This window comes from Schistocerca piceifrons, chromosome X (assembly GCF_021461385.2).
Source record: "Schistocerca piceifrons isolate TAMUIC-IGC-003096 chromosome X, iqSchPice1.1, whole genome shotgun sequence".
In the NCBI taxonomy this organism is placed as follows: Eukaryota; Metazoa; Arthropoda; class Insecta; order Orthoptera; family Acrididae; genus Schistocerca; species Schistocerca piceifrons.
The window spans coordinates 62,524,154-62,542,483 of NC_060149.1; the positions used below are offsets into that span (position 1 = coordinate 62,524,154).

Consider the following 18,330-nt stretch of genomic DNA (forward strand, 5'->3'; position numbering starts at 1 on the left):
TTTGGACGTTTTTCTGTAAAAATCATTGGCGCAACAGAAAAGAGCTAGAGTCTTAAAAAATTTATATTTAGATTCCTTTTTCATAATAATTTAGTAGAAACAGTATTCTGGATCTCACAAATTAAAATTTTAGTGGAAATTCACGATTTTCTGGTTTTTGTCTTAAAAATTAAGGAAGCAAGATAGATTTAAAAAAAAAAATGGCTCTGAGCACTATGGGACTTAACAGCTGTGGTCATCAGTCCCCTAGAACTTAGAACTACTTAAACCTAACTAACCTAAGGACATCACACACATCCATGCCCGAGGCAGGATTCGAACCTGCGACCGTAGCAGTAGCGCGGTTCCGGACTGCGCGCCTAGAACCGCGAGACCACCGCGGCCGGCTAGATAGATTAAGTAGGCTAATAAATAAGGCTAGGATGTTTATATTTAAGTAGAATGGAGATCCGCTATAATCATAAAGATGTGAAGTTTCAATTGAATAACTATAAAACTATAGCGGTAGCGTATCTCCAAAGGGCAAGTTCAGAGCTTGTCTACTGCGTGTAGTGTAATTAAATTAATTCTCTCGCCCAACATAATTGACTTAGCCACGTCAGACTTTTATTATGATTACTTACCTGTGCGCTGAATGCACATTTAAATTGAGAGCTTCATCGGCTATCAGCAAAGGAAGCAATGATTTATTCAATAATTTGAAGCGGTGCATTACTAGCCCAGCGGCTAGTCGGGAGAGCCGATTTGATCACGCGTTCCCTTAGCCGTCCGCACTGCGGCTTTATACATAAGAACGCTGCAAGAGGAAGAAAGGCCCCAGTTCTCTCCAGACGCTGAATAGCACACCATCTGTGTTGGGAGTCTGTCGCGTCGGTATCATTGCTATAAACAGCCTCGGATGCCGTATTAAGTTACTCGGGATACGCATAACCATGAAATCATTTTCGAGTGAAGTGTTAATTCTGGGATGACTTTAATGATCTATCTTCAGTTTGCGTATGTCGTATTTTCACGTGTCGTCGCGGGACAGACGTTCTACCATTATTTAGCGTGGCGTTTGATGAACATTATCATCAAATTATGGCGAGCATTCACTTAAACATTTAATTTGAACAGCTATAGTTGCATCAGCGCATTAGACTCTGAACTGCTCTGGTAGTTGGATTGTGTTTTTTTTTTTTTTTTTTTTTTTTTTTTCTTCCATCTGTGACTTTCAGAATATAGCGAACGTTTTTACACGATCGTTTTTGATTATGAATCCCAGACAATCTCCTAATTCCTCAGAGCTTTAAGCTGTAGCTGTAAGTGTATTTCTCAGATGAAGTGGGCACTAGGAATTATAATTACAGGCTTCACATTTTGCTAATCACTTTCTGGTTGCCAATATTGCAGTTAGAGAGTCAGTGTTGAGAACGGCAAAAGACAGCATAAATAATAGGAACATTTATATAACAATTAATTCCACCCGCTGCCCCACATATGGTTAAACGGCTGGGAAATGCATCTTTTCTACATAACATTCTACATTATATAACAACATATAATTTTAACCCGCCGCCCCACAATTGGTGCATCGGCAAGGAAATGCATTCTTTACTACATTACATTCTACATTTTTAAACAACTATACCCCCCCACCGCCCCACAACCTGATACCCTGTCGTAGGTTTCAGGAATTACTGTCATAGGTAGCACGATTCTTGTAATATCCCTGGTATCTGTGGACGGCAGGGTCCACTTTGCTGGAGATCATGCCTCCTGAAGGGCAATGCAAGAGAAGTGCTTTTAAAACATGTCATAGCTCAGCCAGTTGGTGGAAAAGCCACTACAATTCCACAGGAGAATAATAATGTCAATGTACAGTGAGAGCATGAAGGGACCAAGGAGGCAGGTTATGCTTTAGGGTCACCTGCCACCACTGGTTTAGGGGTTATGGCATCAATATACATAGGTTCCAGGTTCCATTGTGTGGTGCAACCCGAGGCCTCAAATGTTGCTGGACACTCTGCCTCTGCCACAGGAGTGGGAACAGGTGAGATTTGGTGGTGGTATGTGGGCCACCAGAATCTCATCCTTTGAGGACTACTATTTACCTTTCCTCTGCTTAGAGGATTACAATGATTGTTAGGGCTTCTCTGTTTCAGGTAGTAATGATGATCGCAAAGCCCTGTGACAAGCAGCCTTGGCTCCTATAGCCACTGACCACAGTCTGGTTGTAGACTGCAGAAACCTTGGAAGGAAGTGTCCCAAGGGACTCCTTCCTGGCGAGAGAAACTGGAGGAAGGTGACAGACTTCCAGCTGGGATGTGGGGACCAATGTCCACACTGGGTGGTAAGCAAATGACCCCAAAGTCGGTGTGGGGAAAGCAGCAAGAGGAGAACCCCTAACCATCAGGGGTGCAGGCATGGTCAGGCAGCCCTGAGGGCCCGCTGTGGGAGGTTGAATGGGTGGGAGTACAGTCGCCAAAGGGTAAACACCATCGTAGCTGTAGCATATGACACTGTAATACGCGTTGGGTACAACCACTCATACTTTTTCTAGGCCTCTTAGTAAATTAATTTGTCCAGAGTACTATATTATTTTATTTTCTCCTCTGTCTGGAACACAGTCCAAACTGCCAAGCAAGGAGAATGGTGTTTTCCACAGCTGACACAGATGGGGGAGGGTCACAAGGAATGTTCACATGCAGTGGTCGTCCACAATCTCTGTAGATAGGGGCCAGCATTTGCAAGAAGAAGACATGTGCCGGAATTTCAAACATTTGAAGCACCGCATGGGGGAGAGGGGAGGGGAAGGGGGGGGGGGGACATATGGTTTCATATCGCTTCAGTATACCATTATACCATCACGTAGACCTTTTCAGGCAATGAATGACCCTCAAAGGCCAAGATGAAGGCACCGGTAGCAACCCTTTTGTCCTTTGGCCCCCTGTGGACACAATGGACAAAGTGTACACCGTGTCACTCCAAGTCGTCATGTACCCAACATCACATTTCAAGAGCAGGTCTCTGTGGAAAATGATGCACTGAACCATATTTAGACTGTTATGGGGAGTGAGAGTCACCAGTAGGTCACCCAGCTTGTTACATCTGAGCAGCACCTGTGACTGGGCAGGGGATGCTGTTTTGATCAAAACTGACCCATATTTCATTTTAGAGATGGTTGCCACTTCCCCAAACTTGATTTCTATGGTCTCCACAAATAATAAGAGATTTGTGGCCAGATGGAATCCCTTGTGCAAATCAAGTATTGGAGGGGGGGGGAGTATCTCTGCTTGACACTTAGCCCTACGTTCCTCCCACAGCATAGCCAGGGAAGGGAACATTTTAGGGTCATATCTCTCTGCATTCAACAAAGACTTTCCTTCCATTGAGACTTCTGGGTCCATATGGCCACCAGCAGGAGGTAACTTCATCTGCTTCATTTGCAGCTCATCCGTCATTGTGCCACCCACACTGAATGGGGACTCTCCTCATGGGTGCCACCTACTCTCAGAAATGGCTACCTGGCCAGGAATCTGTTGCTCAGAGTCAACCATGCCCCAATCACAGTGGGCGCATACTCCTTGCATACATGGACAGTTTTCAGCTCAGGTAACAACAGAGCAATCCCTGCATGGGCAAGGAGCTACCACTGTGCAGGTACTTGACAACCCACACCCCCTTCCCCACAACGAGATGGCTACAGTGCTAGGTTTTGGGTGTACCACCTTATTAAAGGGATGGGTGCAAAGACAGAAAGGCACAAAGGTGGAGCATACACCACATTGGGCGACTTTCCCTGCACAATCTGCACTTCTGGAGAATTTTGAAAACTGATGGCAGGTAAAACCAAACAATGGGAACCATGTAATTATTTAATGAAAAGTTGCAGAAAAAGCCAGAAGTGGAAACTTGAATCGTAAGTCATACACCAGCTCGAAGCAGGGTCTGCACCAAGAAAACTATCCAATGGAGAGGCACAGGGGGAAAGAGGCTGTGAAAGTGTAAGTTTGCAACATGGAAAGGAAGTAATGCTGCAAAGGCAGGGCCCCTGTGGTAGCGAAGTGAGAGCCAGGAGGGTGGTGGGTGGGGCGAGGGGGGAGGATTTAGGCAGAGAGAGAGAGAGAGAGAGAGAGAGAGAGAGAGAGAGAGAGAGAGAGAGAGAGGGGGGGGGGGGGGGAGGGCACAGACTAATAGCAGATGGGGACATACACATCCCCGGTCAGCGGCATGTACTCAGATAGTATTGCAATAAGAGTAAACATATGAAGAGCTCCAATTAACATATTACTCTATATTTGCAGCAATCAATTAGACTGCTATATTCACAAAAAGTGTGGAGAGCTGCATCAAACCAGTCTAGACTGAAGACCACAACAAAAACATTCACAAAAACAGACAAAGCTGTGTAGCCAGGTGCAGATACAAGGAAATGTATAGGTGTACTAAACATCTTTAACTCTATGTTTACGACAGAGAAATTATACTAATCAGATAGGTCTCTGCTTCCATAAATTTCCTCCGCTTCTAGTTCCTAAATTATAGAAAACATCAAAACTTCTGTCAGTGACAGTCCCTTCAAAGTTTTTGTGGGTTTGGATTTTTAAAATTGAAATAGCCTTGTGTACTCTAGGGAAATAACTGACTATTAATGCAAGATACTGACTCAAGGTCAAGATAAATTTGGACCATATGAAGATGACGTGTCTTGTATAAAGCCAAACAGTTTCTGAGAAAATCTGGAATTTCAATCCACTGTATACATTGTCTACTCAGAAAGCTACACTATTGTTCATCAGCACAGTGGCCAACACCCTCTGCTCAAACTCAAGTGGGCCTCATTCCTAATGGTGTACCAGCACAGAATGTGCTTAGCATTACAGGACAGACCTGCCTAAGACCAGAAATGGCTGTGGCCATGGTAACATTCTTATGACTACTAACATAATTCAGAGTTTTCAACATCATAGGAAACATGTGGCGACTGTGACTGCCCAATTATTTCCAGGTGTAGCACCAAACTATGCTCCAAAATTAACTTCATAATCCCTTTTAAGATACAACAGATATGATTTTTGTCTCCAGGGATGTCAATCTACATGTAAGTTCTCAACTATAACATTGCAAATGATATAATCCCTATTATGGTGTGTTGACCAGGCACCAGTGTGTCATTGGCTTAGTGGAGCACTCTCTTTCTATCATACAGAGGCCATGCTGTCTGTCAGTTCAAAACTCCCTGTTTGACTACTCCACTTTGCCAGCATTTCTTCTGTCTTCTTTAATTCGGTTGCTAATGGCCAGAATGAAATTCAGCAAAAAATCATAAGAAAACCTTAATATTCATGGTGCTACTGCGAATGAATACACAGTTTTTGAAACTTTTTAACTTCCTACTGCACCATTTGCCACAATATCAATCGGCTAAAACTTAGGTTGGTTTAGGTTCTAGAGAGAGATACCACAGAGAAACATCGATTATGTTTATTTTGCTACAGAGAACTAGTTAAATCAAACCAAAACTTTCTATGAAAATCATGTCGTGTGAAAAATAAAGAAGGTCTGCATTTGAATTTGAAAATATGAAAACTGCTCCAACACTTTCCAATGTTGACCATTATCTAATGCACACCCAGCTTACAAATAATCTCTGGTAAATGACCTGTTTTCAGAAAAATTAGTTCTTGCATTACAGAAGTTATCCCTAACATTTGTTCCACTCTTAATAGAAGACTAAACCTACATTTTTAAGAATGGACCCTCTTCTAACAGCAGAGTTGGAGGAAGACAGCAGCACAGGGATCACAGGAACAAGAACCATGTGCTACTAAGGCAGTCACTTGAAACAGAGAAAGATTACCTCCCATTGGTTTATGGAGGAGTCTCCAATATCACAATGGACTTTTTACAAACTAATATGTCTTCTTGACATAGAAAGTAGTCAGGAATTATGGGGAAGTAAAATATTCCCAATGTTTGTAGGACGCCTTCTCACCTGCATAATTGGTAATCTAATCAATAATCAAAGAAGTAGTGTTGCTTTATGGTTAAACTATCAAAGTTAACCTGATGATTTCCGCTCAGCTAGGCAGTATTATCACGGAGTTTTGGTCAAATTGCAAAGCTTTCACTTTCATGGCTGCCGCCATGTCATTACAGGCTCAACAGATAGCTGCCACAATGTCATTACAGGCTCAACAGTTTGTATTCAGTGATTAAGCTAAGTCAGTGTAAGAACCATAATGCCAGTTCAAACAGAACTTTAGAATCGGGCTATGCAAATATGACACACGATCTGCAGGCATATATGAACTTGATATGAATGGAGATACTCAAGTTTGTACTGACTTTTCTACCCACGCCTGAAAACTATGTCTAAATAAATAAAAAAATAAGAATTCAAATTTCTCAGTTGCAGTGCATACAGCAAAATGCACAGTGTGGAATCAGGAAGAAGAAAATTAAACATACACTGGGAAGTTTTCAAAACAAACAATGATAGATAATACTAGAGTTCTCCATTAATGCTTGGCAGCCAATGATGATTGAATGTAATCGAGCATTAAGGCAATAGTCACAACTTTTCTGGAGAAGGAAAAAACTATGTGGATTCAACAAATCCGAAGAAACAGATTACTATAGTATTATATATAGTCCTAAAAACCTATAAAAGACAATTTGTTTCTAATGAACCGGTAATAAAACTGAGGTGAAAACACTAATTGTTGTATTATAAGAAAATTACACCACTAAAAAAGTGGAAGTATGGGGTGCTTCAATGGCATTTGTAGTTTAGGAAAGATTTGTGTGTCATTAATGTTTCCAGAAAAGTTTAAATAAAAATTTTATTTCTAGTAAGTACACAAACACGACACAGATCTGACACCACATTTCACATGATTAAAAAAATATTTTCCAGTGAGTGTAGGACTGGATGAACCTTACAACACTGAGTATTAGCAATGCAGATGTTTATAGAGGAATGTCTAGCCCTTTCTTAAACAACATTTATTCCTGTAACAATAAGAGAAAAAAAAAATTAAAATACAAAAAGAACCATTATCCATGGTGAAATTTTACAGCTTTAAACAGGTACAGTTATGTAACACAACCTTACCTATTCTTTTTTTGTACATATCGGCTCCAACACCTTTTGAGCAAAGCGAGGTAACACAAAAGCTGTACGATGTGCTTCAGGTGAGTAGTACCTTAGACCAAGATCATCCAATTCTTGGTTGGAAAATATTCGTAATGGCTCCTTGAAGTTTACAACCTATTAAAATTAGAAATTACAACAAAATTAGAGAAACTGCATGACAACAGCTTCATGATTCTTTCAGTGTTTATAAGGGAACATGAGACAGGACTACCTGTTTATTTATTCATTTTTTAATTCGAGCAGCAAGTTTATGACAGTATCTTAAAATGTTTGAAATTAACACTTGTCTGGGGTTTCACCGCCATGAAGAGGACTCCCAAACCAGACCACAATTGAAGCTGTCTCCCATGACCACCAGTCACTCCAACATCTCATACTTTACCCTTTCTCATTGTATTAATCAAATACATTATTGGGCCAGAGCAAAAAAAAAAAAAAAAAAAAAAGAGAACTGATATTAAGTGTCTACTCCCCAACCTGTATTGCAGACACTTTACTTAGTAAATGATTGCAATATTCCAGACAGACAATATTACAGACAGACTTACAGTGAAAAATACAGTGTTCACTAACCATAAAACAATTCTTTGCTAATAACTGTCCAGCTGACACAGGCCGGGACTTTTTTTGTTTTGTTTTAGGGTGCAAAACTGCTATGGTCATTAGCGCCCGGTCTGTGACTTAGAAAGAGGTAAAAAAAAACGAAAATGGAAACCAGCAGCAATGGGAAAAAAACTCAAAAAATTGGAGAAACTAAAAGCAGAAGGAAAGCTTAAAAAACGACTACAGAAAGGGGTTGGTTGTCCCCAAAAAGAGCTTCAAATGGCTGACGTCATCTCACTGGCACTAATAAACTCAAGAACGTGATCGGCTGAGCTCGTGTCATCTGCTAAAATGGACGATATTTCAGGCGACAGCTGTAGACGGAGTAAAATAGGGGCACTCAAGTAAAAGGTGTCTTACCGTCCACAGCTGAGAGCAATGGGGACAGAGTGGGGGGAGGATCGCCGCTTAAAAGATGTCGATGGCTAAAATGACAGTGCCCTATCTGGAGTCTAGTTAAAATTACCTCCTCCCGACGACGCGTTCGGGAGGAAGAGGTCCAAGCACAGGGAAGAGCTTTCACGTCCCGCAATTTATTATGGGGAAGTGTCGACCAATGTGCGTGCCATAAAAGAACAACACAACGAAAAAACACTCCATAGATCGGCAAAGGGAATCGTGCGAATAGCTGGCCGAAGAAGAGAGATGCAGCCTTGGCCGCTATATATCGGCTGCCTCATTTCCACAGATACCAACGTGTCCTGGGATCCAGAGGAATGCCACCGAGACGCCCCCCAAGTGGAGCAAGCATAGGCAATCCTGAATCCAGTGGACCAGAGGGTGGACAGGGTAGAGAGCTTGGAGACTGAGGAGAGAGCTGAGAGAATCTGAACACATAACATACTGTATCCGCTGATGGCGACAGATGTATTGGACAGCCTGGAGAACAGCATAAAGCTCCGCAGTATAAACCGATCACTGGTCGGGAAGCCGAAATCGATTTGGGGTGTCGCCAACAATATAGGCACTCCCTACACCAAACGATGTTTTTGAGCCATCAGTGTAAATTAATGTGACTTCCTTTATTTGTGCACATAGAGCAGAAAACGCCCGACGATAAACAAGTGGAGGGGTACCATCCTTGGGAAACTGACAAACATCACGGAGCAGGCAGGTCCGGAGTCAGAGCCAAGGCAGTGCTGTACCCCAAGTTGTCAAGAAAGTTTTAGGAAAGCGGAAGGAAAGAGAATGGAGCAGTTGATGGAAGCGGACTCCCGGTGGTAGTAGGGAGGAAGGGCGGCCTGCATACTCTAAATCCAAGGAGGCGTCGAAAAAAATGTCATGGGCCGGATTAGCAGGCATGGAAGACAAATGGCTAGCATAACGACTTAGAAGGACAGCTCGCGGATTGGACAGCGGAGGTTCAGCAGTCTCAGCATAAAGGCTTTCCACAGGGTTGGTGTAAAAAGCTCCAGACACTAAACGTAATCCACAGTGGTGGATAGAGTCGAGACGCCAAAGAATAGATGGCCGAGCAGAGGAGTAAACTATGCTTCCATAGTCCAATTTCGAGCACACTAAGGTGCGATAGAGGCGGAGTAGGACCACTCGGTCCGCTTCCCTGGAGGTACCATACAGGATACGGAGGGTGTTCAGGGATCGCAGACAGCGAGCCAAGAATTTAGCGACGTCCGAAAATGGAAGGTTGACAGGTCCTAGACGTAAGGAATGTGGAAGAAACTCCGTACGACGCCAAAAATTAACACAAACCATCTTACTGGGAGAAAAGCTGAAGCCTGTTTCGATGCTCCAAGAGTGGAGGCTATCGAGACAGCCTTGAAGACGTCGTTCAAGAATGCTGGCCGGTTGAGAGCTGTAGTAGATCGCAAAATCGTCCACAAAGAGGGAGCCCGAGACATCAGGAAGGAGACAATCCATAATTGGATTTATGGCAATGGCAAACAGTACAACACTTAGCATGGAGCCCTGGGGTACCCCGTTTTCTTGGGAGAAAGTACGGGAGAGAGTAGTGTTCACCCGCACCCTAAATGTGCACTCTGCCATAAATTCGCGAAAAAAAAAAAGGGGCAACTGACCGCGAAAGCCCCAGGAGAACAGTGTGCAGAGGATGCCTGTCCTCCGACAGGTACCGTATGCTCTCTCCAGATCAAAAAATATTGCTACTGTTTGGCGTTTCTGGAGAAAATTGTTCATGATATAAGTGGAGAGAGCAACAAGATGGTCAACTGCAGAACGATGCTTTCGGAAACCGCATTGGGCAGGTGTTAAAAGACTGCGGGACTCCAGCCACCAAGCTAAACGGCAATTCACCATACGCTCCAAAACCTTACATACAATACTCATGAGAGAAATGGGGCGATAGCTAGAGGGGAGATGTTTGTCCTTTCCAGGTTTCAGAAGAGGAACGACGATAGCTTCGCGCCATCGTCTGGGAAAAGTTCTGTCGGTCCAAATTCTATTATAAAGGCGAAGGAGGTAACGCAGACTATGGTATGATAAATGCAGCAACATTTGGATGTGGATACCATCCGGTCTTGGGGCGGAGGAGCAAGAAGAAGAGAGTGCATGTTTGAGTTCCCACATGGAGAAAACAGTATTGTAGCTTTCGCGATTTTGAGAGGAGAAAGCAAGAGGTCGCACTTCCGCTGCACGTTTCTTCGGGAGAAATGCTGGTGGGTAATTTGAAGAGCTCAAAATCTCAGCAAAGTATTGACCCAATGAGTTAGAAATTGCAACGGGGTCCACTAATGTATCATGCGTGACAGTGAGCCCAGAGACCGGGGAGAAACTAGGAGCGCCTGATAACCGTCAAATCCGACTCCAAACTTCCGAGGAGGGAGTGAAGGTGTTAAATGAGCTAGTAAAGAAGTCCCAGCTTGCCTTCTTGCTATCGCGGATGACGCAACGGCATCGTGCACGGAACTGCTTATAGCGGATACAGTTAGCCAAAGTAGGATGGTGTCTGAAAACGCGAAGAGCACGTCGCCGCTCACGTATTGAGTCATGGCATGCCTCGTTCCACCAAGGAACTGGGGGGTGCCGGGGCAATTCGGATGTGCGAGGCATTGAAGGTTCCGCAGCTGTATGAATAACATCTGTAATATGAGTGACCTCATTGTCGACGCTAGGAAAGTGACGGTCATCGAATGTCACTAGAGACGAAAAAAGTGTCGAGCTAGCAGAACAGTACCAACCGAAAAGTCCAAATGAGAGAAATTTGTCGTGGAGGCAGACAAAAACGTAGGGTCCCCAGTGTTGAGGCAAACAAGATCCACTTGGTGGAAGAAGTCTAGCAATAGTGAGCCACGCGGACAAGGACTTGGAGATCCCCAAAGCGGGTGGTGGGCATTGAAGTCCCCAACCAGCAAATAGGGGGGTGGAAGCTGACCAAGAAGATGAAGGAGATCAGATCGTACCATTGGTGTGGACGATGGAATGTATACAGTACAAAGAGAAAAGGTATATCCAGAAAGGGAAAGACGGACAGCAACAGCTTGGAAGGAAGTGTTTAAGTGGATTGGGTGATAATGGAGAGTATCATGGAGAAGAATCATGAGCCCTCCATGTGCTGGAGTGCCTTCAACAGAGGGGAGATCAAATCGGACTGACTGAAAATGGGGGAAAACAAAGCGGTCATGGGGACACAGCTTTGTTTCCTGAAGACAGAAGATGACCAGCGAGTAGGAACGTAGAGGATCGTCAATTCATCCCGATTGGCTCGAACGCTGCGGATATTCCAATGGATAATGGACATAGGGTGGACAGAAAATGGAAGAATGTGACCAAGGTTGCCGTCAACTCAACGACTGCTCAGAGCTTGCGACCGACAGCGTAGAACGGCACTCAGCCGAAGGCATAAGATTCTGATCCATAGGTTGTTCAGGAGCAGCTCCTGCCACCAGGGATCGGCCGGTTGATCGGCCACCAGCAGTGCGCCTCGGCGGCACAGAAGACGGCCGAGGGTGGTTACTGCCAGGTGGTGCTGTAGATGAGACACGCCATGGGGGAGAAGGAGAGGAACTGGGTTTCGTATTAGCCTTCTTGGAAACATGATGTTTATATGAAGGAGGAACTGATGGTTGTGAAGTTGGGGTACATAAAAAATCTTCACGAGTATGCTCTTTTTTGGAAGTCCGGGTGTCTGACTTTTGGGATCGAGATTTAGCAGAACCTGATGAAGGGTGAGCCATAGAGTGAGCAGGCGAAAGTGGGGAGGTTGAACGGGCGATCTTTGCGCTGGCCAATCTGACGACCGTGTCACTAAAGGTGAGAACACAAGTCTGCGTGGCCGCCTCCTTTGTTGGCCGAGGAGAGGCAAGGACAGTGCTGTATTTTCCTGTCTGAGGCACAGTGGGCTTTTGACTGGCCAAGGTCGACACCTTTTCCTTCACTCTGATTTCTTGAATGAGCTTTTCGTCTTTAAAAATGGGGCAATCTTGAGAGGAAGCAGCGTGGTCACCCATACAGTTGATGCAACGAGGGGATGGAGGTGGACAAGCACCCTCATGGGCATCCTTGCCACACGTAACACATTTGGCCGGGTTGGAACAGGACTGGCTGGTATGATTGAACCGCTGACACCGATAGCAACGTGTAGGGTTTGGGACGTAGAGGCGAATGGAAATTATCTCTTGGCACGCTTTTTTGTTCGAAGGGAGTTGAATTCTGTCAAATGTCAAGAAGACAGTACGGGTTGGAACGATGTTCGTGTCAACCCTTTTCATGACTATGAACAGCCGTACGCCCTGGTCAGACAGGTAGTGTTGAATTTCCTCGTCGGACAATCCGTCGAGGGAGCGTGTATAAACGACTTCACGTGAGGAATTTAAAGTGCGGTGCGCTTCCACCCGGACAGCGAAGGTGTGGAGCAGTGAAGTACGCAGCAATTTTTGTGCCTGGATGGCACTGACTGTTTCTAACAACAAGGTGCCATTCCGTAATCTGGAACAAGACGTTACAGGACCTGCAATTGCGTCGACACCTTTCTGAATAATGAAAGGGTTGATCGTGGAGAAGTCGTGACCTTCGTCAGACCGAGAAACAACAAGGAACTGTGGCAACGATGGAAGAACTGTCTGTGGCTGAGACTCAGTGAACTTACGCTTGTGAGCAGACATAGTGGAAGATGAGGAAACCATTGCGGAAGAATCCCCCATGATTACCGGCGTCTCCGATGGCGCGCTCCTCCCTTGTGGGGGCCCTCTCTGAGGGCACTCCCGTCTTAGGTGACTGTTCACACCTCAGGTCACACCTCCCGACAAATGGACGGAGGGACCAATTGGCACTTTCGGAAGGTATCAGCTCGGGTAATCACCCCTCCCTGGGCCTGGCCGTTACCAGGGGGTACGTACGTGTCCTACCTGTCTACCCAGTCGGGGAATTAAGCGTTACCCAGTCACCGGCTACGCGTGAAAATGCATGGGTCGGCCCTCAGACACGCACAGGGAGGAAAAAAGAGAAAGGGAAAAACAAAGAAAGGGAAAGGAAAGAAGAGAGGTCTCAAACATCGCAGCGGAGAAAAGGGTAAAGAGAAGAGGTAACGAAAAGAGAAGGACAAAGGAAGGATGAAGACGTGCAAGCGGAGAAAGCGAAGAATGTGCGACATTGTCGAGCGTCCGTCTCCGGACGTAGGCACAAAACATACTCCCAGAAGGGGAGAAAGTGAAGGAACCGGAGGTGAGGGGAGGGGGGGCGAAGATGGGGGATAGGTAAGGATGTGGAAAAGGAAGGTATGCAGCCCAGAAAGGAAGGAGGGCCACATTAGCTCGGGGTCCCGTGTTCGCTACGCACGTATCCACAAGAGTTGTGGACCTCCTGGGGGGAGGCCGGGACTGCAGCAACACAGGCACACACTGACAATCTCTCCAACTCATTTCATAATCTTCTAACATATAAGTGCCCATGATGTGTATTTATCAACTGATGATAGCATATTGGGAACTCCCCCAGCATTCGTGAATCATTGGACAAAGCTTACTACTTCTGTATCCTTCTATTTTAGTACACAAAATTTTAGTCGAACTAAAATATCACGTTCAGACAGTCAATCATCGTCTCCAAACTGTTCCTCCACTGCAAGTAGAACACCATGCTGTAAAATGCTGTCGTATACTTCTACAGTTAGCATTTTCTAAAGCACAATTGGCAGACCACACTGTAACCAGGAAAAAAGTGCCCCACACTGTAACACCATCACCTCCTCTGTACTTCACACTTAGCACAACCCATGATGGCAGGTAACATTTTCCAGGCATTTGCCAGACACAAACCCTTCCACTGGATTGGCACAGGGTATAACATGATTCATGATAAATCACTTGTTTCCTGTCATCCAAAGTCCAGTGGCATAACTACTCCCAACTGAAGTGTCACTTAGCACTGACCACTAAAATGTGTGGTTTATGAGGAGCGGCTCAGTCATCATACCCCATTCTTTTTCACTCCCTACATACTTTCCTTTGTGCTAGCTGGACTTCTGGTAGCACTTCAGAACTCACATGTAATTCCTTTCACTGATTTCATGTGATCTTTTTTACAACCACCCTCCACAATGCTTGATGGTCCCTGTTCGTCAGGACGTGAGCTCTGCCTGGTCTAGTTTTAGCTGTGGTTGTTTGCTTTTCCATTTCCCATTCACATTACCCAGGGAAGCTAGAAAATGGTTGAAATATCCCCAATGGATTTGTTACTCAAGTGAAATCCGATGACTCGTCCACATTCGAAGTCCCTGAGCTCTCCTGATCGACCTATTACAAAGTTGTTTGTCACTGCTTTTCTATTGACAACACAATACTCCCCATTTCCTTTTATACTGACAGGTCCACTTCTAATGACATCTAGTGGTCAATTCTGAATTACATAGTGGTCTCCAGATTCTTTGGATCAGACAGTGTATCACCTACGTATTAAAAAAACGCAACACACAACACAAATCTCTTAACAAAAAAAGGAAAAGTGGTATTTGTAACTATACACACTCAATTTCGATCAGGCATATCCCCAATCAACTTAAAAGAATCCCATCAATAAAAACAACTTTAGGAGGATATAGCATGCATAAGTATAACACACGTAACAATGAAATAAGCAAAAAATAGCTGGCCAGCCAACAAAGTCAACAACAGTCAGATGCAGCAGACACATAGGCTAAAATCAATGACGGTACTTGTTACTTACAGTATACTTTACTGTACAGAAGGTGTTTGTGCATTTTGGCACCATATTGTATGAATAATTACAGTTTATAGCAATGTGTGTGGTTTGAGAATGGGTGTGTCAGCCCAAAACTGGTAATCACTGCAGCAGAATTTTATATCACTGCAACAGAGATGGATGAAACAAAAAATTATCCAATTTCATTAGTACTGAACAGTTGCTGACCTACCATCTCGCGGCATCATGCCTCAAATTACTGAAAAATGCTTTACACAGGCGAAAAATTTCTTTATTGAGAAGCTGAATCACACTATATCAGTACCGGGTGGAATCTGAAATATATTAACAATCTTGTCATTGTCCTCCTAAAAGACAGAGGCATCTTTCCAGGCCAGAATTCAACAACAGCAATGAATTAATTTTCTGCAACTGGTAAGAAGACATTCCAAATGTAATACTGAAAACTATTCTATTTTTCCACATTTTGCTGCATCAATTACAAGATTTTTGCATCTAAACAGTCCTTTTTAAAATATTTGGTCCTACTTTGCTCTGATGTTCCTGAAGATAGATATTATGCTGCAGAAACAGTAATCCATTGATACTTATCACTGGTACTATAATATATCATAATATATCAATGTGTCATGGCATTTTCTTACTACACAAGCAACTTTCACTCTGAACAATAAAGTGTAGTTTGCACACAGTTCTTGTGTGAAACCTTTCTACAAAGCATTTTACAAGATAACAAGAAGCTTCGTCTTCATGTCCACTACTAATTTCTCTACAGTAACACTTATTTGTGCCACCACCTCTACACATTTACCTGCAGTAAACTTCTTAATTTTGCGGCTTCCTTTTCCTGTTTAACTACGTTAAAGTACCCTGGAAGTCAGTAATATTCACCTCATTCGCAATTCAGAGAGCAAAATCTCTTGGATGTCCCTTGGTAACAGTGCATTGACTCTCTTGACCAATTCAAAATCTTACTAATAGTTTTTCTTTCACATTTTTGTTGCAAGTTTCCCTCTTGTGCATATCTCTTACTTTATACAGCTCTTTCTTCCATTTACACAATTCATGTTCAGATTTTACAACACAAAATGAAACTGGTTTTGCACGCTGCTTAAATTTATGCTTTTCTCCTTCCTCTGTTTTATCAAAAAAATTTACAGCCATTTCTTTCCCAGTGAAAGCTATTACTGCACATATTTTCTTTGGAGTAGGAAGATACTGTGTTTTTGTTCTGGATTTTAACACAATCTCATGTTTCTTCTAATGTATCCACAATTTCTAACAAAAGTCTACATCATTCAAATGAATGTACAAGAAATTATCTAATACATAACACACATGTACATCTCCAGGACAAGTAGGCAAATTCGATTGCATACCATGTTCTTCAGTTTCATTTTAGCAAGATTGGAAACATTAACTGGATTCCACGTTACTGTGAAACTCTGGAACCTGCACAAAGAGGCTATTACCAATTATGTAAAAAGTTCAACTTTAATTCCATAGTTAACACTTAACAATACTGCAAAGGCAACAGCTAATTATTATAGTTGTTAAATGAGATGCAAATTTGAATGAGTAGTAACTGAACAATTGTGTCAGAAAACTGATCAATAGTAATTGAAATTCACTTTACAAATTATGATTGTGTTGGGCCATGTAATCTATTTATCGATGTGCAGTCAATCAAGGATATGCACCTACATCTACATCTATACTCCGCAAGCCACCCAACTGCGTGTGGCGGAGGGCACTTTACGTGCCACTGTCATTACCTCCCTTTCCTGTTCCAGCTGCGTATGGTTCGCGGGAAGAATGAGTGCCGGAACGCCTCCGTGCGTGCCTGAATCTCTCTAATTTTACATTTGTGATCTCCTCGGGAGGTATAAGTAGGGGGAAGCAATATATTCAATACCTCATCCAGAAAAGCACCCTCTCGAAACCTGGACAGCAAGCTACACCACGATGCAGAGCGCCTCTCTTGCAGAGTCTGCTACTTGAGTTTACTAAACATCACCTGACGTGTTGTGCCCACATCTCCAGCAACGTGGAGAGCTATAAATTTGGCAATTTTCAACATTTCTTTAATCAATACTTGCAGGTTTCTTAGCAGCTAAACTTGAGACATTGCATTTCTTTTTGTGTATTCTTCCTGTGGAAAAACATTTAGGGCACGTTTCGACATGTCTGATTGGACCACTCCCTTGTTAGACTGAATGTAAGTAATTCTGTCACCTATATTGCAAGGCGGAGGGGGAGGGGGGATGTGAATCACCATTATCTGTGGGTAAATAGGCTATTATGTTATTGGTTACCCTACACGGCACCTTATCAGCAACATGACGACATGCTCTAATATTATTATACACAATGGTCTGATGAATTCTGATAATTGAACACCATCATTTTAATTATCACTGACAGCCAATATAAAAAACAATACAGGAAATATCAGTAATTACTAAATTCTGTAGTAACAACAGTACAGGAAGAGAGGTTGCTATTTTTATGACAACACGATAATTGCAACTTCAGTGCAGTGACTAAGTCAACTAAAGTTCACGATATATTTTCTGCTTTTCCTGGGGATATCAACTGTGTAGAATACAACTATTAGAAGATTATTTACCCTTTCCTGTGTAGGTATGAAAACAATGCAATCAACTGAGAGGTGTGCAGATCAGTGTTATCAAGAGGGTGTAGTTAAAGACACTAACAAGATGGGAGAGAATTTTCGTTTCATGTTAATGGTCATGTGAACCACAACTGCATATGAAGATAATCTGTGAAACAAGATTTGAAGTTTAGGTTACAGCTAGACATTTGCAGGAATAGGAGGTACTGAAATGAGTTCCAATCAAGGAAACCAAAATCTCTCCCTGCAAAAAGTAAGAGGACAATGAAAGAGGAATTCTGATGACTCAAACTGTCTCCTTTATGATGACAATTCAAATTCTTGCAGTAACTTCATAGTTCTAGGGATGGATACAAAAGAGAATCACTTTATAATTTAAACCACTTCACATTTAATATGATTATTAACGAACCACACCCATTGGCATACACACACCCTGCAGTGGTATAATAAAGTTTCAACTGTAATTGGGTACTTAAAAAGAAATGAAGACACTTCTATTATCCCATCACATTCTGACTAAACCACACTGAGCACAGTCTCCATACAATATTACACACTTATGTTAGCAGTTACATAAACACTGCTTCTGTCTTGATGCTATTTACAGTACCTGGGATCCACATCACATTTAGCTGATGAAGAGGTTGGACAGCAAATTCCACAACACCAGGTTTCATGATTCATTTGTAGAAGCTGGTGTGACTTTTGAAAAACAAGTTTTATTATCTTTTTCAGACATCCTATTTGATAGATCTCACATCTGACAGGTGCAACTTCCAAAGAGCGACTGAACTGACAAATGAAGGAACAGAGG

The 18,330-nt window shown here is 43.1% G+C and overlaps 1 protein-coding gene across 1 annotated transcript in view; it reads right to left on the bottom strand.

The window, feature by feature from the left end:
- Positions 1–6,809: 6,809 nt before the first annotated feature.
- Positions 6,810–18,330, bottom strand: part of LOC124721644 (spermidine synthase) — a 53,303-nt gene continuing 41,782 nt past the window's right edge. The window contains exons 5-6 of the mRNA XM_047246707.1: positions 7,100–7,255; positions 6,810–6,996 (exon numbers count right to left, since the gene is read on the bottom strand). Of these exons, the coding sequence (XP_047102663.1) occupies positions 7,100–7,255 (156 nt within the window). The 3' untranslated portion in view covers positions 6,810–6,996. The remainder of the gene's footprint in view (positions 6,997–7,099; positions 7,256–18,330) is intronic.